Genomic DNA, 25,734 nt, shown 5'->3' with positions numbered 1-25,734 from the left:
ATTCTTTGAAAGTCGAACTACTTGCACTTCAATGTGGAACTCTCCTATGTCGTGACCACAATATTACTAAAATTTGGATTGAGATGGATGCCACGATGGTTGTCAACATAATAATGGATGGGAGTGTCGGATCAAACGACATTTAATATACTTTAGCCTCCATTCAAAAATGTTTACAACATTTTACATCACTCATATCTTGTCACATCCCATTTTATGGTGGAATATGATTGGTGCATGAACCCAGACGGATATAACCCTTTAAGCCCAAGTAAGCCTTTTTAACATTCATTATTAAACATTCGTCAATGTGGAAGCATACTTAAACATCTATAGGCATACATTATAAACTCTTGCATACCATTATACTCAACATTACACAAATATGGAACTTCTCAACTTATTAGTTTTAATGCAAACATTTCATATATCATCAGAGTGCCACGTTCTGAATGCACCATATCATTTACATGTCTTAACACCTTCAAGTGTCCATATAGGCTCTTGCTCCACTTTATACATCTAACATAACATTTATAATGTAATATGCCCAAACATTTGGCTACATTGTCATAACATACTCATAAACCATAAAGCATATTCATAGTCTATAAACATAATAAAACATAGACTGATTCGTCAGCAAAAGATGATCTGACTCACTAGACATCAAGAGGCTGCTAGACACCTACCAATGAGGAATGAAGGGATCACGTCTCCGTGACATTAGCTACTAGCAAGAGAGTGCTATCATAAATCTACAACAAATATAGTGAAGGGAAAATAAGGCGTGAGTCACAAAGACTTTGTGAGTAGATATGGGGGAGGGGACAAGCCAAGAGGAAGAGTTTTGTTATAAACCATAATTTGCAAAACAACATGATAATCATATAAATCTTTTCAGTAGTCATAAATGCATTTAATAACTTTAAATGCATAAATATAATGTCCATATACAAACTCAACTTACAAACATTTGTAAGGAGATAACGGAAGGTAAATCTTGACCCTTCAAGCTCAACAGCAAACATTTAAATCAAAATGTGTAATTTATTTAACAATTCGCCTTATTATTTCCATATAAACATAATAATTATCAATCGACAAACGCAAGCGTCACAATACCCAATGTACAAATAATACATCAATACATACCATAGCAAATTATGAGGAGAATGGGAACTTTTGCCCAATTCATCCCTATGGTATTCTTACCCCTACACCGAGATTCATAAAGAGTGGAAAAGTGTACGATGCCCAACTTAAACCTATAGTATTTTTACTCTCAAATCGAGATTAAAGCCAATATACAAAAGGGGAAAAAGTGGCACGTTGGTCAAGCTTAACCCTCTGGTTTTCTTGCCCCACACTGGGACTAGAGCCAACCACAACACATTTATAGAGAGTGGAAACCTTTGCAATCCACTTTACAACACAATCATGAGAATGTGGAGACCTTCTCAATCCACATCATAACACCAATCATGGGAATGTGGAGACCTTCTCAATCCACATCCACAAAACTCATGTGTAAAAGCAATTCAATCAACCACATCACTATCTTAACTAATATCTCATACCCACACTAGCCTGAAGGTTGGAGTAATCAAGGAAATTGTTCAAAACATTGAAAAAGCTTGTCCCTCTTTGTTGAAAATTAATACATAATAGCATATTTACATATATAATAGATTCGTAAATAATTTGAAAATTATTATGTTCACACATATCACAATCATTCTCAAATCAAGTCATTTTGAACATTTCCTTAAAAACTTCATAAAACCTTGTAGTTCAAATACTTTAATAAACCATTTATGGAAATAGTTTTCTACATGTTTAAACAACCATTTTCATAAAAATTATGCTGAAATACCTCATACTTTGATATGGTGATAAATAAAGTTGATCGAATGCAAATTGAGGTCAATTAAAATGTTTAAAAGTGATAAGAGACGAAAGGAATAGTTTAAGATAAAATATTTCGCAAGTGAAAAAAATAATAATACTTTTATCGAAGGATAATTTGTGAGATAAAAGGCGATTTGGAAGTCAAGTGAGGTATAATAAGGTATTTTGGGTACCAAGGAGACAAGATAAAATTTTTAGAATAAAATAATATTTTATAAATAAAATAATATTAAAATATTAATATTTAGCCGGATGTCAAAGTCAATCAAGAAGAAGAATCATATGGTTGATCCAAGTGGGGGAGAAGATGACAAGCCCGACTCTATAAAATATTTGTCATGACATACAGGTGATGGATAACATGTTTGCATGCTAAGAGAGTCTCGAAAAATTTACAAAAGTCGGTATTATACCTAGACGTACAACAAAGTTGATTTAAGCCTCGAACTAGATCAAATAGAGAATTCATGATGAAATTAAGAATTTTAAAGTCTCAAAATGGTTTAATATGGCGATTCGGAGTTCGAGGATCAATTTGGAGTCAAACCGAAATTTTCGCTATCTAGGGGCAAAATGGTCATTTGCCACTTGGGGATAAAATGAGAATTTTAGAAAAGATTTTTTTGGCCCGATTTGACTTATTGGAGTATAATTTGACTCATTGGAGTAAGATTTGAGGTTTAGAAGTGAAAAATTTTAATTTCGGTATAATTTGGAGTAAAAGGGTAAAATGGTAATTTTGCCACCCTAGGGGCAAAATTGTAATTTTTCACCACCAGGACATTTTTCCAGCACATGGTCTTTCTTTATCCTCATTTTGACCATTGACTAATTGTGTGGTGGAGATAAAAAGGATTAAAATTTTTAAAGTTTTAAAAACGGGCCAATGACATGATGCCACGTGTCATGCCTTTATTAATTTATTATTTTCTTTTTTAAAAGGCACAAAAATCAGCTCATCTTCCACCCCATGGCCGGCCAAACCAGCAAGAAGAGAGAGAAAACAAAAACAAAACCCTAGAGAGAGAAAATCAAAGAAAAAGTGTGAATTTTCAAGGAAATTAAGTGAAAAAGGTGAGATTTTTCTATTAAGCTTGAGTTTTCTTATTCCCAAGCATTTCTCTTTATTTTTCATGATTAAATTACATGTTTTCATGATGAATTCAATTCTGGAAAAATGGGTTAGGAGAGAGAAACTTGTTAGATTAATTTGATTTTAACTTATGTTAGTGTTTTAAGTTAGTTTAGAATATTTAGAAACAAAACAACAAGGAAAGAACTTATTTTCTCCCACAATCATTAATGGCCGAATTTACCATGTGTTGAGTGAGGATAAATTTGATTTTCATTCTAGGAGAATTGGTTAAGAAATGATGAATTATGAGCCTAGAAAAATAATGGGAATTTTCGGAGCAAAAATACGATTTTTTACCCACTAGGGGTATTTTCGTAATTTGCTACCGAGACTGATAAATTGAATCTCATTCACAATCATTGAGGTAATTTAGTTATAATTGGAGTGTAGAAAGTGAAAAGAATTGATTTGGAGTTAAATTGGAGATAATAGGCCGAATTAGGTCAACACCGCATTTAAGCGGTAGTCGGATAAGTTGTATATCCTATCATGCATATATACCAAGCCTGAATTGATTTTATAATGGTCAAGTATTGATGTGATGAATTATGTATTGTACATTGTGGATAGGTGGTGAGCAAAGTACACTAGTAAAAGTACAGAAATTGTGCTTGGAGACTGGGATTAGGAGTACATCGACTCTTAGAACTGTGAGTGAACTTATTATCGTCTTAATTATCTAGAGTAGTTTTATACAACTGTGTGATTTTATGGAAAATGGGTTTAAATGGTAAATTGCTATGTTTTAAGAGAAATTGTGATTTTATAAAATGATTTTATAAATTTTCTGGAAAATCGAATATTGGTTTTGAAAATAGAGTAATTTGAGACTGCTAGTTTGTGTTGCAAATTTATGGTTTTGAATTGAATGGCTTATGACAATAAATGAGCATGAATGGCTAAACTGATTTTGGTGTTATAATTATTTATACTGTGTATTCAGCCTTGAGAGGCTAGGTTGCGATAAATTGTCATGTCATGCTAGAATGAATTTTATTGATTGGTGGATTATATATTAATTATTTACTGCAAAGGGAGTTTCGTGGACCAGCCTATTAGAGGGGCACGGTAAACTCCATTATATTATTACCTCGAACGGAGAGGCGCGTAGGGTATCTCCTAGGGTAAAGCTTAGGGTTCACTTCACGCCAAACCACCACATGAAGGGGAACTCAGCCAATGCCAAGGAACGACTGTATTTTTCTCAAACTAAAAATATATTATAAGTATATACAAAATTTTAACAGCCTTGGCGAACTCGGTTGGATGCCCTGCGCAAGGTATCACCGAGTATGAGTTTTGGCACGAGCCAAAGTTTTAAGAAATTCATAAGCCAAGTTGATTACTCGATTTATATGGATTGATTTTATTTAGTTGAAATGAACTGAAAGGTAATGAAATTACAATATGATGACTTATTTTAATTGTCTCCATTTACTCGACTTTAGATAGTTTAGATGGTATCTGTTTACTCACTGGGATTTTATAATCTCACCACCCTCATTTCCTCATATTTCAGGCTCAGGGAATTCCATAGTTAGCTGACTTTAACAAGGACTTTTATTTGGACTCGAATCGGTAAAAACTGTAGGTTTCCAGCTTCCGATGAATTTTGGATAAATGTGGGCCCACGTGTCACTGTAAAAGAAATTTTATGCTTTGGTTATTTGCTTTATAGTATATATGAATATAATTATCTTTTACGCTATAAGAATTATGTACCGATAGTTTTATGAAAATTATTTTACAAGAAAATAGTTTATTTTATTGAATATTTTTATTATATTCAAATGGTCAAAATTTCACTTCAAATGAACGTTTAAAATACTTAATTTGTTTTTAAATCATTAAATATATATTTTCTACATTTTTAGCAAGTTTTGAGATTTTCAAAAAAAATGACGAAAATGCCCCTGTGAGCCAAAAAAAATAATATGTTATGTTATGATTTGGAAATGATTTGTAATCCCTCGTATTTTGATTATTTGATAACTATTGCTCATCGGGGAAGTGCGAAAGCTGATACGAGAGCCTTGCGAGGTTTTGATCGACATTCGGGGTGAAGAATGTTTGTCGAGGCTTCGTGGCGGTTGTCACGGGCTCGATGGGGAGTTTCGGGTCGTGACATATGCTAACTTTACATATTAAAATACTTAAAAAGGTGTATCCACTTACCTAATTTATGAAACCTCGACCTTTAAAGACGTGTAGCGGAGGTAGGCACGATGACATGGGTTAGAGGCAGTTCTATCATGTCTTTGGTGAGCTCCTAGAAGTGAGTTTTCTAATATTATTAAGGTCTAATAAGAAAATAGAAATAATGATAATTTTCACGATAGGGGTAAAATGGTCATTTTGGGTCTCGGGTCTAAACTTTTAAGTTTTCCTGAACTTGAGTACCTCTAATCTGTTGTTGACCTTTTCTCAATGTCAAAAGAGTAAAAAGTTTGAACCAAATGGAAGAAGAAGAAAAGTCAACTATTGAATGGCATTTTTGCAAATAAAAGGAACTTTAGTCAACTTTAAGCAAAAATATCTCATTTCTCTAGCACTTTCTCCTCACTTCCAGCAACTTCTTCTTCCCATCCTTCTTCCTCACTAAACGTTTTCCATTTTCCATGAAAGCCATCATTTGAAAACCTCCATAATCTTCTCAAAGTAACTTCAATTTTCATGCTTTGGCACACTTTTTCATAGGATTCTTTGTGCTCTTTCACTTCTACACCTCAAGAACCCTCAAAAGTCTTTCCTCAATACTTTCTCTCACTAGCTGGACGTTTTAGAGTGAGAAAGAGGCTTTCCATAATAGCTTGACAAACTCTTGAAAAGGAATTCAACTACAAAACCACTAAGGTGAGTAGTGAGTTAGGTTTAATTTTAAGTTATTGATGAATGGCCAATGATTAGAATTGTGGACTATTTTATTGTTGAAGGTTACATGCTTATTTTTAGTGTGACTAGAGTAGTGTGAATAAATAGCCAATCAAATAGTAATTTGAAACTAGTTAGGAATAACTAGCAAAACTTGATTTAGGAAAATAGTTTTTGGAATAATATTCATGTCAATTGAGTTGGTGTGATGCTATTGTGTGTGATAAGTTCCAACGAGACCCCGAATTTTCATTTAGAGCAATAATCAAAGTTGAAATCGATCAAGGAATCAATAAATATGTGAGTGAACTTGCATTAAAATGTTTTGGGATAAATGCATATGTATTTGGTTGAATCACTTGAAGTATTTTTATTGAACTTTTCTCTAAATATGCATGAGAATGAATTTTTGCTATAGAGAACTTCAGGGCAAAATACATATTTCATATTTTGTGAAATATGAAATCTTTTTTTAAGCATCTAAAAATGCCTTTCTGCTACAGCGAGATTCGCTCTGCTATGATTGCCTTACTTGAACTCTACTGTACTTTCACTCTTTAACCTCTTTATTGATCATGGATCTTTCAATACTAAGACACTAAATGATCAAGAGTTGAACTAAGAGGTTTTAATAAGAAATTGAGTTAAATTGTATTTTTTTCAATATAAGTGCATCATGTTTTCTAAAACTTCCCATATTAATGTTTATTCCCTTTCTATGTTCACTCACTAGGTTTATACTCACTTTTTTCAACTTCATGTTTTCATATTTAGAGGTGGTTGGGACCTAGACTGAGGCGTCCATTTACACGCATCTTTTGGTAGGTATTATGACATTCAGTAGCTATACCTTCACCCAAGGTCACTCCTCTGGAAGTTAAGAGTCTCTTTTTGCCTGTGTATACATACATGTGATGTAAATCACTAAGATACATGTTGTAAACAATATATGTTTATTTTGATTAACGTTGCCACTATGAGTTGGCAATGGGTGACATTATTTTGGATAATATAAATGTAAGTAGTTGGTTGTCATATTATTATTGTTGAAATAATCATAGTTGAGAATTATGAAATATGGTATTTAAAATGATGGATGTAATGATGAACAAGATCACGTAAAAAGGCTTGCTTGGGCTTAGTGGGCTATACCCATTAGGTCCATGCACCGGTCATGGCCCGAGAATTAGGCTGTGACATAATTATAGAGTTGATTCTTAACTCCAATCACAACTTCGTTTCAATGATATCCATGGAGTTTTCAAGTGTTCCTATCATACAACAATCATTACAATCATTTCATAGAATAAAAATCTTGTAATAATCATTTTAGATAATTTCGAAACTACTCGCTTTTAGCTAAATTAATTTTCTAGTTAAAACCCATGATTAGAAACCCATAAATCTTTCATCCTTACTGTAAGTGAGCTTAAATGCTTAAAAAAATCACAAAGTCTTTGAGCTTTAGTGTTCAATAGAAAATCTGGGCATAAAAATAATATTTTTAGTACTAAAAAATTCATAAATCTAGATTTAAAAGTTGAAAGATGTCACCGTTGTTTGAAAAAGCCAAACTCAAGCTTCCAATCATCCAAAACAATGATTTGGGGTGAAAATAGGTTTGAAAGAGCTTAGAGTTGCTGAAAAACTGATGGAAGGTGACTTAAAATGAAACACCCTCAGGATAGGGGTCATATTTATGCTATGAAATGTGAAAATACCTTTTAACCCATTATATTTTCCAAAAATTGACGAATTATATCTATTCATATGGCAATGTATCGATACTTTTAGTTCTAGAAAAATTGTATCGATACATTATGAACATGTATCAATACATGTTCATCAAAAACCCTTTTTGGATTAAGTGTATCGATATATCATGCACATATATCGATACATTTAAGATAGAATGCAATTTTTGAGACAAATTACCTATAAAACCTGCCTAACTTATTCACATTAAATACCATTTAAGTAAATGTCCTCATTTTTACTTATTTTTTTTTTACTCTCTATTTACTTAAGATATTTAATATAAATAAGTAAACACCTCTCCATTTGGATTCAATAAAAATATAAAAAAATCACAATCCATAAGAATCAAAATCTAAATTTTGGTTTTAAGAACAAAATAAAAAAATTCAATTGAAATTAAATTTGCGGCTCCCATTTTCCATAGCAAACATACTCAAAAAATTACGTAAAAATTATTTTTGGTCATATAAAAATCAAAATCATTACCGTCATTTTTTATTTCCAAAAGATTATTTTATAAAAATCACATATTTTGACCCAAATCATTTTTGGTCATCTAAAAATCAAAGGAATCATTACTGTCATTTTTATTTCCAAAGGATTATTCTATAAAAATTACATATTTTAACTTTTTCCAAACTTGAAAAATTTTCTACTTCAAAAAAGTGTCAATGAATTCGTTTGAAGTTAAAACTAAGTTTGATGTTCAAAATATGTACTCTGCATGCTCACCTAAGAATTTCCTAACTCATCTTTTTATTCAAGGTGGAATTTCACATATCCATAGTGAAAGCAACCAAACTGCGGACTTTCTTACCAACCAAGGCCACTCACATCAAGGTTTTATGGTATTCTTCAATGTGGAAGGTGAGTTGAATGGTATTATAATGTATGATAGAATTAATTTACCTTATATTAGATTTAAACATATGTAAGGGAGTAGTACTCCTTATTTATTTTATTTCTTGTAAGCAAGCAATACTATTTAGTTCATGTCTTCATAGAGTTTATGCAAAGGAAGTAGTTCTTCCAATAGGGCTACTTTCTTATCTTTCTCGTGTAATTCTCGAGGTAAGGTTTATATCCCTTCCTTATTATACTTTGCATTTCCATCTTTTAATAAAACTTGAATAGGATAACTAGTCTCGAGAGATTCTTCTACCTCAAAAACAATTTAATATCAAAAAATAAAAAATAAAACATATACATTTAAAACTTTTAAAAGTAAGAGCATAATATTAATAAGGGTAAAATACCCAAACACCTCTAAATTTTCATTAAAATTACATGAAAGCTTATTAGTTTGAGAAATAAATATTTTACCTCAAAAAAATGTCTGTTGTTGGATTCATAAGTCCAACCATTACTCAAACGTTAAAATTTTCGTTAATTTATTGACGAGATAATATTTTTTGAATAATTTTACATTCGAATATGTCAAAAATTGCAACACTATATAAACCTTGACTTTTCATTTTTAATGTTTTTTGTTTCTTAAAGGAAAAAAAACTACTTACCTTCTCCTGTCAGATCCGATGGAAGAATCGAGCTTCCTCAAGGGAGCGTCGGAGCTCCCTTTTAAGGGAGTTGTCGCACTCCCTCAGGGGAGTGCCGGAACACCCTTTTAAGGGAGCTATCGTGCTTCTTTTTCAAGGGAGCACCGGAGCTCGCTTTTAAGGGGGCTATTTGGGTGCAATCTGGAGGAAACGATATTTTAGTCTTTTTACTTTTTCTGTTAATCGTGTTTAAAATTTTTGGATCTAAGCATCTACTTCTTAAATTAATAGACCTTGGTATAATTTTTATTACAACTTAAGATTGAATAGGTATTTTAAGATATTAAAAAAACGTAATAAACAATGAAACAGAGAGAATATAAGCTGTGTGTCTCTCTCATCTCGCTGTTTTCATCTTCCTTTCTTCTTTCTATACCAACATAAAAGTCCTACTTCCTCGTTTCATTTCAAATGCCATTGTTTCTCAGGTATCAGAATCTAGCACCTGACTTGTTTCACATCTGGCTCTCGGTGAGTTGGCTCGCCAGAGCTCTGTCCACTCGTTGAAATCTTTATCTACTCACAAGTTAGAAACAATCTCAGTTTGCACCGAAATGGTAATGAAGATACAAAACCCATAACAAAAGAACAATGCCCAACAGCCTCTTTTCTTCAAAGATAATGGAATGGCAAAACGTGGACTGCTCAAACAAATTGTGGGTGATCTTTCATTGCCTGACTCTTCTCCTTTCGCTAAGCTCTTGGATTCATACATCCAATCCAAGTCTCTCCTTGATGTCCATCGCCTACATGCACGTATTACCAAATCCAATTTTGCATCGGAGACTTTTATCCTCAACAGGCTCATCGATGCCTACGGTAAATGTGGCTCCTTGGAGGATGCCCGCAAGGTCTTCGACAGAATGCCCCAAAGAAACATCTTTTCTTGGAACTCGGCCATAACTGCGTTGACGAAATTTGGTTTCGTTGATGAGGCAGCAAGGATTTTTGGGTCCATGTCTGAGCATGATCAGTGCTCGTGGAATTCGATTATATCAGGGTTTGCTCAGCAAGACAAATTTGAAGAAGCTCTTTATTATTTTGTTAGGATGCATAGAGAGGATTTTGCTCTTAATGAGTACTCATTTGGTAGTGCTCTTAGCGCTTGTTCTGGGTTGAAGGACATGAAAATGGGTACTCAAATCCATGCTTTGATGACGAAGACTCTGTTCTTATCTGATGTTTATATGGGCTCTGCTCTTGTTGATATGTATGGAAAATGTGGGAGTGTCTGCTGCGCCCAGAGAGCTTTCGATGATATGAATCAAAGGAATAGAGTGTCTTGGAATAGTTTGATCACTTGTTATGAGCAAAATGGTCCAGCTGGTGTAGCTCTTGAGGTTTTCTTGAGGATGATGGATTGTGGAATTGAACCAGATGAGGTCACGCTAGCTAGTGTGGTTAGTGCGTGTGCTAGCTTGTCAGCAATCAAGGAAGGCAAACAGATTCATGCGCGTGTTGTGAAATGCATTAAGTTGAGGGATGATCTTGTCTTGTGCAATGCATTGGTTGATATGTATGCAAAATGCAGTAGAATCAATGAAGCTAGATGTGTTTTTGATAGGATGCCAGTTAGGAATGTTGTGTCTGAAACCTCAATGGTAAGTGGGTATGCAAAAGCAGCTAGTGTGAAAACAGCAAGATTAATGTTTATGAAGATGATGGAGAGGAACATAGTGTCTTGGAATGCGCTTATTGCTGGCTATACACAAAATGGGGAGGATGAAGAGGCTCTGAGACTCTTTCGCCTCCTAAAGAGAGAATCTGTTTGCCCAACCCATTACACCTTTGGCAATCTGTTGAATGCTTGTGCTAATCTTGCTGATTTGCAGCTTGGAAGGCAGGCTCACACACATGTCTTGAAGCATGGTTTTCGCTTTCAGTTTGGAGAAGACTCTGATATTTTTGTTGGCAACTCTCTCATAGACATGTATATGAAGTGTGGATCAGTTGAAGATGGTGACCAGGTCTTCAAAAATATGATGGAAAGGGATTGGGTCTCATGGAATGCCATGATAGTTGGATATGCACAAAATGGATATGGGAATAAGGCTCTTGAATTGTTCAAGAATATGTTGGTATCTGGGGAGAAGCCAGACCATGTCACTATGATTGGTGTTCTTTGTGCTTGTAGTCATGCTGGGTTAGTTGAAGAGGGGCGACATCATTTCTCCTCTATGAGCAGTGAACATGGTTTGGTACCTTTGAAGGACCATTATACATGTATGGTAGATTTACTTGGTCGAGCTGGTTGCCTCAATGAAGCTAAGAATTTGATAGAGACAATGCCAATGAAGCCTGATGCTGTTGTTTGGGGATCTCTGCTTGGTGCTTGTAAAATACATCGTGACATTACTTTAGGGAAGTATGTTGCAGAGAAGCTTTTAGAAATTGATCCTAGCAACTCTGGACCTTACGTTCTTCTTTCAAACATGTATGCTGAGCTTGGAAAATGGGGAGACGTTGTTAGAGTAAGGAAACTGATGAAAAAACGAGGAGTAATCAAGCAACCTGGTTGTAGCTGGATTGAGATACAGGGTCATGTAAGTGTTTTCATGGTGAAAGATAAAAGACATCCTCAGAGGAAGGAAATCTATTCAGTTTTGAATGCCCTCATAAAACAGATGAAACAAGCTGGGTATCTGCCAGATGCTGCTGATCAAGAAGCTTATGAGGAGGAGAGTGAATCTGAATTAGCCTTTTTCTTACAAAAGGAATTTGCCACCTAGTTCTGCAGTTGGGTAATAAGTTTTGTAAGTGATTTTGATCAAAATGATGCTGCTCCTAGGTAATATTGTGTTTTGTTCAAAATTTTGCATTCATCACATTGTCTTTTCGCATGCCTGTCCTTATAACAGGAACGAGGAGAAGAAAACAAAAATAATTAATATTTTCCCCAAAGACAACCTTCTTGAGTTTGATAGCTAGCCTTGATTGATCCTAATTCAAACTAATTTGTTCTTATTGAGTACTATTTTGTTAGCAATCAGTAAACAATTGAAAGCAAAAAGAAAGAAAGAAAAAATCATTGTTCTATCTCAGTACTATATCTTTGAAACAACTTTAAAGGTTGTCAAATGGGCAGGTGGAGGTGGATCATAGATGGGTTGAATCATAGTTATTAATTTACTTTTTTATGACCTACTTAAATACTAGTTGAATGCCCAACCCATCCGTTACCCATTTATGGCAGGCAGGGTTAAATCCCCCTGTATTTATTTTACCTCCCCCTCTCCCTCCCACCGCAATAACCATACACTTAGTAGATTAATTTAAAAAACACTACTGTTTTCACTCACTATGTTGCTTATTTATAAAAACTCCATAACTACATGTTTCAATTGCTTGTACTTTGATCCTTTACTCAGCAATGTCATCCAAATTTTTTACTCTCTGGATTCAGGAGCACCTCATTTGTGTATTGGCAGTTGCAGTTATCCTGTTCAATAAAGGTAGAAAATTTAGAACTACGAAACAAAAAAGGTAGAGAATCTAGATGGCATCTATATACGAATGAGTATTATCGTAAACACTGGTGGTGGAGTTTTTTATTCTACAAGCGTGTTTTTAGGGTTTGCACATGTTTATTTAGTAATTATGTTAAATTATTTATTTCATTAATAATAGATTATGGAGATTTTGCAACCTTCTAAATTCATTGTGTAGTTAAAAAATTCCACCCCAATTTTATAGGATAATTCTCTTATGTATGAACAAAAACTTTTCTTCACTGCAAAAATCAAGGTCAAAATGAATGCCTTTTCTCTTTTCTTATAAGGCCAGCTTGTAGTCACTTTGTTAGAACATACCCTTCCCAATCTATTTACTTGAAACATATATCTTTCTATCAAGTCTAATTACTATTGGTTTGAGTAGATATATAGCAGTTAACAGATCTGGTAGTCTCTTTTCATTGTTTTTTTCATGTTATCTTTCCCCTGTTCACGAGTTCCTATTACTAACTTTTTTGAAATATTTGCTTCATGAGATTATTGTTTATGGAAGTAGAATATCTTTTACTTCTGATTTTGTTTCAGTCTGGAGTTCTTATTATTGCTTACTATGCTGCAAAACTTTGATGAAATTTCACTGTGGTATCAAGCCTTAAAAGGAAAAGCCTTCCTAGTTATGCTACTGAAATTAGCTTGGGCAGCTCATGTTAATGATTTTTTTGAAGGAGAAAAATGCCAGGTACGTGTTTAACAGAAAAGAAGCAATGCTTTCTGGAATCTTCTGGCTTAGAATGTAGAGTTCTCATTCTTGATAAGCTTCTGCCTTGACAATAAGCAATCTTGTAATGCTTTGTTTTTTTGTTAATTTGGTTTTGGATCTTTTGTATTTCTTCCGCTGCCTTTGCATATAATCCTTGACAAGGATTATTTAAGGCTCCTTTAAGTTGTTGCTTGTTTTTAACTATTTGCGTTTATTTCCTAAAAAATGGTTAAAAAGCAAAAGCAAATAGTAAGACTTAAAATCAAAATTGTTTAAAAATGAATAACTAAACTAAAATTTCATACTAATTTTAACATAATTATTTTATATAAAGTAAAATCATAAATTTTGTTCTCCAATAACAGTTACAATTTTAAAATTTAGTTATTTAAGAATATTATTTGTTTTTTACTTGCAGTAATAAAATATTAACTATAATGTTTGAAAAAAATTTTAAATTATTTTTAAAAAATTTAAATAAATTCTTTTAAAAAAATTTAAATAAATTCTAATATTTTCATTTTGAATCAAATAAATCTTAAGGATTTAACAATAGATTAATTATCATTATTTAAAATATAACTTGTCATTTTATATTAATGTGGTGTTAGCATAGAGCTTGAAAATGTCATATAATCATATATTAGCGTGCTGTGTTATTATCTATTATGACGTGTAAGCATGTCACGTCAACTCCACATAATATAAAATGATAATAATCATAAGTTATTAGAGCTTATTTTATTTAAAATAAAAATAAAAAAATTTGATTGATCATAGTAAAAGAATAAATATTTGTTTAAATATTTTTAAATATTATATATAAAAATTAAAAAGCGAAGAGAGCTGGAATCTAGTGAATTTGATACTAACCAAATTGGATCTAAACAAAAAAAAAATTGAGAAAAAGGGGAAAAACTGTAATTATAGATATTTGTATTGCGGTAATTTAATATAAGATGAGTGGCAAGACAATTATAAATTGTTGTAATTACTGGTAAGAACTTGTTATAACTGTATATGTGAGAATTGTTCATTCTGCTTGAGTAAATGTCGCCTCAAGTATATTGAGAAGATTATCAATGTCAGCAGGAACAAGCTTCCGATTCCTACAGAAACAGGAAGGAATTAATTTGACTAACAAAGAAAGAAATAAACCAGAGTGTGTGTAAAATCATCTGAGATTTAAAATATAAAAAAAAATGAATAGTTTGAGAGATATATTAATTAGTTACCAAGTCCCAGCTTCAATCCCAAGTTACTCTTGTTCTCTGCAATACAAAGAATGTAAGATTCAGTTGACTAGAAAGAATTTATGATCAAACTAGGTCTATAACTATCTCCAGAGAATGATTTCCATATGTACCATTGCCACAGTAAAACTCTTGCTTGTCGTTAACCAGACATTGTCCTCCCTTGTAGTGACAGTCGCCACAATCTTTCACTACCCGCAATTCAACCGAAAATTCTGCAGTCACTAGCTTAAATAGGTACTTATCACTTTGGGAATCATTGCCTTGTTGAGACATGGTAACTGGGAGTTGAGAAATGGAACAATAAAGAAGCCAACTCCGTGATGGTTCATCTTCGACTGGATAGTATAAATTATAGTCATTGCAGCGAGTTTGATTGATTTCTTCTGGGAAGCTAGTAAAGAGGGTGGCATTGCATTTGAGCAAAGTTAGGTTGGGAAAGAAATGGAAAGAGATAAGGGGATGGTTCGGCAGACTCCACATGCTTAAGGCTTCACAATCCTTGGATTGTAGCTGCTTTCCTAGCTCTTGATCGTAAACAGTGACGGTGTTGCCTTGGTTGATCTGTTTAAGTTGGTACCATCTTCCTCCTTTCTCCAGTTGGATCTTGGCAACTGTTTTGTTACAACCATCAACTAGGCACAACCCACATTCAGGCCTTTCGCTCTTAGTGAAAGGGAAACTAATGTTGCCAAAGTTTCCACAATCAAAAGCTGGGCAATCCGGGCGGAGTCTGTTCTCTGCTTCAGCCAAGTGGAGTAGCAGAAGACGGGAGAGAAGAAAGACAAATAAAATGGATACAACAGCCATGGGTTTGCTTCCCGATTCATAACTATGAACAAAAACAACCCAGATATAGGCATCGCTTTCAAGTTTTAAGTTGATCAAAGACGACTTCATTTGAGTAGTCATCACGATGGGATAGGAGACGGGCCAAATTGACTGAAACGTATCAGACATGGCAATTCAATATATTTTTATTTATCCTTCAAAACTTAATAAAAATTGAAAAAAAAAAGAGAATAGAAAACAATAATTGCATTCAGCGAGAATGCTTCTTTTGGTCATTAATTATATTTTTTAAAATTTTTTATTATTAATGTTAATTAGATTTATTTATTTGTAAATATGTAAAAATTGTAATTGCATTGAATGATTTTTTATTAAAAATGTTTTTTTTCATTCTAGTAAATTGAATTATTTATAAATGAATATTACAAAATTACAATTATACATAATTAAAATATTAATTAACTTTTACATATAATTGTCTTTCATATATAATTATCTTTGAAATATAATTGTTTTATCTTTTATTTATAATCAATTAATAATTGTTTGATTAAATGACTAAAGTTTTAATAAAAATTAAAAGATGAAGGATTCAAATTTTGTACTTACAAAAAATTTGTGTAAAAATTGAAAATAAAAATTGTTAAAAAAACGTAGATATTTAGCCTCCACACGATACGCTGAATTCACCAAATAAAGTTAGAAATAATTATTTGAACATGCCTTTGCTGTTATGAAGTCAAGGATTGATAGAAAAGGGGCTGAATAATTCAACCATCAGAATGTGATTTCAGTCCTGGTTCATCTTATTTCATGATAAAAGAAGGAGAGAGAGAAACAGGGGTGAGGAAAGCGTAAAGAGGATGGAGTCTAGCCATCCACTGTCAATCTAGTTCTATAACCCTCCCTGCAAAAAAAACAAAGAACAGTTGAATAAGAATTTTATTCTTATTGAAGATCAACACTAAATAGAAATTTCAATTTGTTGCAATGGTTTGATATATATATAAACTAAAAGAAAATATTGTCTAATTTAAAATAGGTAAAATTATTATGTGTATGTTACGGATTTTACATTAGTAAGAAATATGGTAGATCTTGAGTATATAAAAATAAGTCTTCCATCACCTATGAAACATCTCTTTTGGATTGAAAATGCAGATCCATAACAAATGGTATTAAAGCATATCTAAATCTTCATTTATGTAAGACCTATGAGAGATACAATGATTGAGTTAGACCTGGATCAGTATAAGGGTGCCTCTTCTCTATGATTAAACATTAATAAGAGTGAGTAAAGTAATTAATAAGAGTGAGTAAAGAGAATGTAAGAGATGTATATCACAGACATCACATCAGTAAGAGATGAGGTGGGATAGAGTAGAATGTTACGCATCTTATATCATTAAGAGATGGAGTGGATATTAGGTATACAAATATGTGCCTTCCTCCACCTATTTAAATTGGAAACATGGATCCATGACATGTATCCTATGCCTAAAAACAAAATAAAAAAAAAAAGTACCGAAGAAAACTCAAAACAAAAATAGTAATTTTACATAATGACTTGTATGCTATGCCTAAAAACAAAGTAAAAAAAGTGCCCCAAAAAAACTCAACAAAAATATTAATTTTACATAATTAAGTCTCAATAAACTTTAATTGTATGACATTAGTATATTTAATTAAAACAGTTCTTGAGTAAACAAGCTCTAAATTATACATTGAATTAAAATCAAAATTAGTTGCTGTTTATAATTATAATTACTAATTTTTTTAAATATAAAAAATTAGACGTGCATAAACTAAACTAGTTTTTATAAGGAACAGAGAGCATTACTTAAGTTACATGCTTCCTTTAATCTAGCAAGTCTAATTACATAATTCCTCCTGCTTAACTTGCCGCAAGCACTACTGTTAGCCCTTCTTCAACTAGTTCATCTTGGAGGAGATGACAGGAAAGGCTTCGGTGGAATGCTCAAGGACTCAAGGCTTCCTTCCAACATCTCCAACACTCTACTCATTTGCGGTCGGTTCGAAGGATCAGTTTGTATGCACCACAAACTCACTAGTATCATCTTAGTTGCTTGTTGTTTGTCATCCTCGCGCGTAATGCCCCATAATTTAAGTTCTTCTTCCGATTCAAGGCGTTGGAAAATCCAACGTGGAAAATATATATCACTAGTACGATCAGCTTCAACATTGATGTTCCTTCTCCCTCCAACCATCTCTAATACCATCATTCCGAAACTATAAACATCAGACTTGTGAGACACTCCTCCAAAAGCTCTACAAAATACTTCTGGAGCAATGTATCCCGCTGTTCCTCTTGCACCTGTCATTGATATGATGCTCTCGTTTCTAGGGCACAATTTAGCTAACCCAAAATCAGATATCTTTGGGCAGAAGTTATTGTCTAGGAGAATGTTGTGAGGTTTTATATCAAAATGTAAAATCCGGGTATTGCAACCACGATGCAAATACTCTAACCCTCTCGCTATGCCAAGAGCAATTTGGTATAGAGTTTCCCATTCCAATTGGCGATCCTCCTCCAGTGGATTGTTTTGATATATGAACTTCTCCAGAGATCCATTCGGCACAAACTCATAGATTAAAGCCCTCTTCCTACCCTCAAAACAAAAGCCAAAAGAGTGACTATGTTAATGTGAGAAGTCCTGCTAATGCTTGCCACCTCATTAATGAATTCTTCACCATTACCTTTTGATTCGTCTAATACCTTGACTGCCACAAGGCGACCATCAAGTAGCTCACCTTTATACACACCTCCATAGCCTCCTTGTCCCAGTTTTTTTCTAAATGAGTTGGTCATTTTCTTAATGTCTGAATAAGTATATCTTTTTGGAGCAAAGGATCCGTATTCCTTTAAAAGTGCTTCAATTTTTTGATGATCTTGTTTTTTCCTAACAAAAAACATTCTATCCCTTGATGAGCATTTTATTCTGAAGCAAATGAAGCATATGGCTAAAATAATCCATACTCCGATTCCAGAAGCCAAGGCTGCAAGAAAAGGAGTGGGAAAACTATGAGATAACGACAGTGCAACAACTACGAGACATATTTACAGTTGAGGAGCAGGGAGCGAGGAAAATATCATGTTATGTGACCGAGTGTTCTGATCCACATCAACCTATAAGAAATTTTTTGTTTCTCCACGCAAGGTAAATGGTATGAACAGTTAAATATTCAATCTCATTCTAGTAGATAGTTGATTTGATATTTATGATTCACATCACTAGTACTTTAGAGTTGATTCTGACACAGGTTGAAGACGGTGTAAACGATTAAATACCTAGTTTCACTCTAGTACACAATCGATATAAAATTTATAATTTCTTCTAAAACCGTCACACTGAATCTTAATTTTTTTTTTATATATTGATTGCGTCTCAAATTTAAAAAAATAAAAATAAAATTTGACGAACAGCTATAAAAAAAGCATAGGAAATACATAGATATATATATAAATATACATATAATAAATGTGAAAAATAAAATTGAGAATTCAAGAAGGATATATTACCAAGACCCAACTTTAATCCTAAGTTGTTATGCCCTGCAATTGAAGTTGCAAAAAACTAGTGTCAGCAAAGAAATAACAAATATGGAATGAAGAAAATTATATTTCTCAGCCATATGCATATATATATATATATATATACACATTAATATATATATATTTCTAAAAAAATAAATTATATTTCTGTCTGTAAAAATCGTAGAATGGTGGCCAACAACCACGGGATATATACGCACACTTAAATAGCTAAATTAGCAGTTAGTAGTTGGAAAAATCATTGCTCTTGTTACGTGCAAGTGGGGGATTGATTAAAGGCTGCTCAAGAGTTGAACAATTAGGATGGCTCGGCCATTGCTTAAGTGGAGGATTGATTTTAGTCCCAAAACGATCGTGCGTCTTAAAATCCTTTGAAGAGACTAGTTTTTGCAGTGGTGTTGCATTTGAACATGGTTAGGCTTTGGAAAGTCAAGGAAAGAAATAAATGCAAGGTTGGGAAGACTCAAATTGTAAAAGGATTCAAAATCCTTGGGTTTTAACTGCAATGTAAGCAGTTTGTCATAAAGAGTAATGGTGTTAGGTTGAGAGATTTGTTTAGACTGATACCATCTTCCTCCTTTATCTAGTTAGATCTCCTTGACTTTTTGTTACATTCATCGAGTAAAGACAACCCTTTGAGTAAAAGGGAATGTGAAGTAGCCCAACTATGGAGAGAACAACAAAAACAAGAGTTTCCACAAGCAAGAACAGAGCAAACACAACAAAAACAGAAGCAACTTCACTCACTGGAGGGATGAAACACTTCATTGAGTGAAGCTAGTTTATGTTTTGAAAAAGGTTTACGTGTTAAGGTAAATATCTCGGTATGAGGGAGCAACCGGATTGTGCCACGTGTGCAATATTTTTATTATTATTAAAAATAATAATCAGAGAAGGAAAAAAAAAAAAAACAGCAGCCTCTGTAATGCGAAAAAGCAACAAGGAGTGGAGTACATAAATTTTGACATATACCTTTGCTACAATGAAATCTTTGCTTCTTAACTAGACATTGACCGCCTCTGTAATGACACTTCCGACACTTACGGGATACGGTAACTCCGACAGATACTTTGGCAGTTAACATGCGAAACAAGTGACTATTATGTTTCTTGTCAGGTGGAAGATGGGTAAAAGGGAGCTCAATAATTGGACAATTACACAGGCTCGACAATCGATCATATTGATCTTCGCCTGGTGGCTTTGGCATTCCCTGCGGTTGACTATAGTATATAGTGGAATTCTTGCATTTTGCGTAACTGAATTCTTGCATTTTGCTAGTATTCAAAGGGCTATTGCATTTGCACAAGGTTAGATTGGAAAGGATTTGGAAAGTGACATAAGGTAGATTGGGAAAACTCAAACTCAAATTCTTCAAGGATTCACAATCCTTGGTTTCTAACTGCTTCGCGAGCACTTCGTCATAAATGGTGACGGTGCCAGCTTGGGAGATTGAATCAACTTGATACCATCGCTCTCCCTGTTTTAGCTGGACCTTCTGAATGTTTCCCTCACAACCTCCAACTACAAACAACCCACACTCAGGGCGATCCCTTGGAGTATAAGGGAATCCAATCTCACCAAGTTTTCCGCAAGGGAAGGTTGGGCAATCCCGGCGATGGTGGTAACTGTTTTCTTCTTCAGCGCCAGCGAAGTGAAGAAGAACAAATTGCGAGAGAACAATCAAAACCAACAAGGATACAGCTGCCATCCGAAGATACCCAAATGAAGAATAGAAACAGAGCCAAATTCTCTCACTTGCGAACAAATAACCAAATCAACCTATAACCCTTGGCTCGTTGGTGCAGGTTCAGCTTTTCTTATATAGTAAAACACCGTATCTAGGGAATTGTGCAGTGGAAATAAAAGACTTGACGAAATGGGATTGAAAAGACAAGGAAAGTGGGGTTAGCGTATCCAGGTATATTAAATTACACATGTAATGTGCATATAGGGAAGTCTTTTTTGATTGGTGGGTGTGTACAATTCGCTCAATCTCCTCTCCACTGACCAGCAGTTCAGTACTGGAAAGAATTGGCTTATGAGTTTGAAACGTCCAGGAAGTATGGATGATAGCCGAGCGATCTCAAAGTCGTCCGCTATACGGTGCTTAGTGGCAAATCCAGTTAATGACAAGATAAAGAGGAAAAAGGTCTACAGAGACTTAAGACTCATTTTGGGTGGGGAAAATTTAAAAATAAATAAATAAATGGCGTGAAAGAGAGAAAAGTGTAAGGCATCTATGAGGGGGGAAGGTTCAGATTGCGGCCCATAAAGAAACAGACAAGTCAACCTTGTGGAAATGGTCGTTTCTCAAGGTTGAAAAGGACGTTGAATTTCCCACCATTACTTTGCTTTATTTCTCTATCTCAGTGGCAACTTTTGGGAGGAGTAGGGAACGGGGTAGAAGAAAAATAAACGTTTTCATGCGTCTCCATGGCGGTTTGTTCGTCGTTAACAATTTAGTCATGATTTTTGCCGCGGTTTGCTGGACTTTTTGCTTCCCTCTCATCCCACATAGCCATCCTCCTTTCCTACTTCTACAGAGTGTCCCAGAGCATGGCGGAGTCAAGGTTTACACCCATTGACGGAGCAGGGTTCAAAGCCAAGATAGAGAGGTTTGTAAATAAAGGTGATGGTACCTAAATATTTTCAACCTAGTTGTCAATTTACTGTTGATTCGAATTTTTCTCCATTCTGACTTGACTTAGAGCTGAGAGGGACTCTGAATCTTTGAAAAAAGAACAGCTGAAAACAAAGAAACGATTGAGAGTATGAACCCTTTGAATAAAGAGTCCATGGGCTGATTGAATTGAAAGTTTTCTCCTAAACTCTACAGTACACTCTAGACAACAGAACATAAACTACAGTTATGTTTCGTACATGTTTGACAAAGCTGCACTGCCCATTGCTTGTGACCTAAAACATAAACGCTAAACATACGGGAAGATAAATTTTCGAGGAAATTAAAGAGAAACGTGTTTTCGATAGCAAATCTACAAGTTTTGCACACTTTTCTTGCTGAAAACCTAAAGTTCAATTTATAATGTCTATACCGTAAATGAAAATTATTATTAACTAGCATCTTCAGCAACACGTGTCCAGCTGATTTGATGAGTCTTATATATTTTCCAATTTTGCTTTTGACTTGTCTATATGACTCCAAGGGAAAGAAACCAAATTCCAAGACAGAGAGCAAAAATAAGAAAAAATTTCCATGCTTGTTAAGGACATCGTTGACTCAGGTCTAAGAGAAACGAAACCATCTTGCAAGTTCTAGCTTCTCTCATTTCTCCCTCCTGCAAGTAAAGATACACTTTTTCATGTGTCCACTAATTTGGTGGGCCTTATGCGTTTGTGGATCAGACAGTGAGGTGAGGTGCCCATGTTCTGGACTTCCAACTTTTTTGGTGGGTTTTATTTTTTCCAGTTTTACTTTGCATTGGGCTGGATAGTCATGTGCCCATGTTCTTGAGAGAAACAATCTTCCAAGGCCAGGACTAGGAGTAAGAACCAACTATTGGTTTGGCATATTTTAATATGTTTGTTGAGGACATCATTGGCTCAGCAAAGGGAAACAAAATCATCTTGTAAGTTCCAACCGTCTGCCTTTTCTCTTTCTTGGAAGGTAAAATCTCCCTTGTCATATACTTAATGTTGACATTGATGGTAAACATACCGTATAATCATGTCATAATATCATATTAATTTATTATGTTATCATTTATTATAATATATTAATAGATTATATTAATATCATATGATATAAAATGATAAATAATGTTTTAACAAACATAATTAGTTAATAATTAGTTATAAAAACTTATTTACTTAAAAATAAAAATATAAAAATTAGATTCAATATGATTGAAGGATAAATGTTTATTTGAATGTTTTGAATAATTTAAAAATCATTTTTAGATATTATGTCTTTTTTTTTGTACTTGTATCTGCTCCTCTCTTTGTTTCTTTCTCTCTGTAAAACCTAACACTATAAACACATGTAATGACATACATGCACTGAGTAGCATGTTATTATGCTAAGAAAAGCACCTAAGAATAGACGAAACTCGATATTGTACCTAATGGTACACTTGAGTTGATTTAACCTTGAACTAGTTTAAATAGGAATTGTAGGATGAAATTTAATATTTTATAGTCAAGGAATGACTAAAAATGATTGTTCAAAGTTCGAGGGTTCAGTTGGAGTAAAATCGAAAATTTTGATGTTCAGGGGCAAAAGTCGTCATTTTACCACCAAAGATAATAATTTGATCAGGGAGTGAAATTTTTGACCAAGATTAACTATTTGGAGTATAATTTAATGATAGGAAGTGAAAAAATTTAATTCTGGTGATTTCTGGAGTGTAGGGGCAAAATCGTAATTTTACCACTCGCTGACAAAATTTGAGATTTTGAGAGAATTTAGATCAAATTTGACAAATTGGAGAATGGTATGAATATAAGGGATGAAAAATATGTCTATGGGCAATTTTTCAGTTTTTTGGGTAAAAATGTAATTTCACTTTTACGAGGGCAAAAGTGTAAATTTCAAAAATTACTCCACCTAGACTTTGGATAAGTCTGAGAATTTTATCTAAGCTATGGATATGTGGGACAAGTGTATGGTAAAATTTTGGAAACAAATGGATGAAATTTTAAAAATGGGCCAATGGGAAAGTGACACGTGGCATTTTAAAAATAAAAATAATATTATTTTAATGAAAAGTCAGCCCATTTAAACCCCATTTTAAGTGTTGGCCGGCCATAAGGAAGAACAAGAGAGGAAATAGAGAGGAAAGGAAGAAAAAAAGAAAAACCAAAGAGAAACAAGAAAATTCAAAGGGGAATTCTCGTTTTTCGCCCGTTTACGCATCTAATGGTAAGATTTTTCAATTTTAGCTTGATTTCTACCTTTCCTATGCCTTTATTTCCATTTAACATGCTTGAGGAGAGAGATCAAAAAGTGATATCAAGGGCTGGACGAAATTCTAGGGGAGAGAAATTGAAATTTTTAGGTTTTGATTTTTAGTTAAATTGATAGTTTTAGTTAGTTAAATGTGTTTAGAAATTAAATTGGGCAAGAAATCATTAAATTTTCACAATACCCACCCTTGGCTGAATCTGCAATGAGGTACAATGATGATGATCTGAAATTTATTCTAAGAGAAATGAAGAGAAAATGATGAAAAATGATTAAATGTGATAGAAAAACAAAGTAGAAAATTTACCGAGTTAATGTCCCATTTTTGGCCGAATTTTCCAAGGAAGGGAGTGAGCTGATTTTGTTGTTTTTAGAAGGTTATTGACTGATATTTAATGGTTAGAAATGTTGGAGAGAGAATGGGATGATTTAGAGCTAAAATGGAACGCGTTAGCAATTTATCGGGCAAAGTGCCAAAAAATAGGTTAATACCGCGTTTAAGCCGTTTTAGGCTATTGCATTTCATACCATGCATTAGTATAGGATTTAAGTTAATTATATAGTGATTTAGCATCAATGTGATGAATTGTGTAAATTTTTGTAATGTGTCTAGGAGGAGAGCTTTCCGAAAAAGGCAAAGAAGTCGTACCCGATGAATAGTGATCGGGGCGCTTAGAAAGCTTTTAGTTTGTACAAACGGTGAGTAAACTTATTATTATTGTAAATTATCTAGAGTTTATTTTTAAATGCCCTTTATGTATTTTATGAAATGAGAACGAGATTAAAACAGGATTTTTGATGTTTTAGGAATAAATGTGACAAATAAAAATATATTGTATTGATTATGAAATTGAGTAATTGGAGGCTGCAAATTGACTTGAAAAATATATATTTTCCTAAGAATGGCTTATGAGAAATGAGTATATGTGGCTATATTTTGTGAGTGCATTGGGAAATTTATGTAAGTTGTTTTTACTATGCAGGCTAGATAAATAAATAAAAGCCACGTTATACTGTCGAAATTTTATTAAAATTGGTGGGTTAGTCACTATAGTGACGGGTTTCCGTGGACTGCCTATTAGAGGGGTACGGTAAACCCAGTTATATAGTTACTCCGGTTGTAGAGGCGAGGAGGGTAACTCCCGGGGTAATATTAGAGCTCACTTCACCTCGAATCCTCACGTGAATGTGTAACTCGGCCAATGCCAAGGAACGACTTGTCTTAAAAATAAAAATGTGTTTCACGTGTGAATATTTTGACACCCTTGGCGGACTCGGTTAGATGCCTCGACCAAGATATCCCCGAGGATTAGTTTTGGCTTGATCTTTGTTTTAATAAAAGACATAAGTCTTAACAACTGTTTTGGTAAATTACAAATATTTTATGGTTTAAGAAATAAATTGGAAACATTATGAAATGGGTTGAAATTTGTTGTTTAAACTTGCCTCCATTTTACTCGCCTTTAGATATTTATGATAATGTCTATTTACTCATTAGGATTGCAAAATCTCACTCAACTCCTTTCCACCCATTTCAGGTTCAGTATAGACTGTAGATAGCTGATCTCATCGAGGACTACCATTGGATCTGCATTTTCCAAACCGTAGGTTCACAATCCTCTTTACTTTTGTTTATTCGGGGGCCCTCTTGTTATTGTAAATTAAATTAAATATTTTATCTTACTGTATTTCAGTATGTATAAATTTATTTAGCTTTTACGCTATAAAAATTATTCACGTATAACTCTATA

General features: G+C 33.6%; 2 protein-coding genes and 1 pseudogene across 2 annotated transcripts; 1 reads left to right on the top strand and 2 right to left on the bottom strand.

The window, feature by feature from the left end:
• The first annotated feature begins 9,186 nt into the window (after positions 1-9,186).
• SLO2 (Pentatricopeptide repeat (PPR) superfamily protein) lies at positions 9,187-12,023 on the top strand. Its single transcript, XM_018116109.2, has one exon. The coding sequence runs from the start codon at positions 9,858-9,860 to the stop codon at positions 11,958-11,960; it is 2,103 nt and encodes a 700-aa protein (XP_017971598.2). The 5' UTR covers positions 9,187-9,857; the 3' UTR covers positions 11,961-12,023.
• A 2,302-nt stretch (positions 12,024-14,325) lies between these two features.
• On the bottom strand, positions 14,326-15,656 carry LOC18609184 (LEAF RUST 10 DISEASE-RESISTANCE LOCUS RECEPTOR-LIKE PROTEIN KINASE-like 1.1). Its single transcript, XM_007044195.3, has 3 exons — positions 14,810-15,656; positions 14,679-14,714; positions 14,326-14,552 (listed from the first exon to the last, which is right to left on the bottom strand). Exons 1-3 carry the CDS (start codon positions 15,654-15,656, stop codon positions 14,452-14,454), a joined length of 984 nt encoding a protein of 327 aa, XP_007044257.3. The 3' UTR covers positions 14,326-14,451.
• A 716-nt stretch (positions 15,657-16,372) lies between these two features.
• LOC18609183 (LEAF RUST 10 DISEASE-RESISTANCE LOCUS RECEPTOR-LIKE PROTEIN KINASE-like 2.1) lies at positions 16,373-21,144 on the bottom strand (annotated as a pseudogene).
• Positions 21,145-25,734: the final 4,590 nt, after the last annotated feature.

Source organism: Theobroma cacao, chromosome 2, assembly GCF_053813885.1.
Source record: "Theobroma cacao isolate CCN51 chromosome 2, ASM5381388v1, whole genome shotgun sequence".
Taxonomy (NCBI): domain Eukaryota; kingdom Viridiplantae; phylum Streptophyta; class Magnoliopsida; order Malvales; family Malvaceae; genus Theobroma; species Theobroma cacao.
This window is presented reverse-complemented; position numbering and strand designations above follow the sequence as displayed.

Excerpts from the sequence above, each read along its gene's own strand:
- SLO2 (XM_018116109.2), top strand. The coding sequence starts at position 9,858 with ATGGCAAAACGTGGACTGCTCAAACAAATTGTGGGTGATCTTTCATTG.
- LOC18609184 (XM_007044195.3), bottom strand. The coding sequence starts at position 15,656 with ATGTCTGATACGTTTCAGTCAATTTGGCCCGTCTCCTATCCCATCGTG. Across the intron at positions 14,715-14,809 it reads AGAGTTTTACTGTGGCAATG|AGAACAAGAGTAACTTGGGA; the intron begins GTACATATGGAA and ends TTTGTATTGCAG. Across the intron at positions 14,553-14,678 it reads GGGATTGAAGCTGGGACTTG|GAATCGGAAGCTTGTTCCTG; the intron begins GTAACTAATTAA and ends CTGTTTCTGTAG.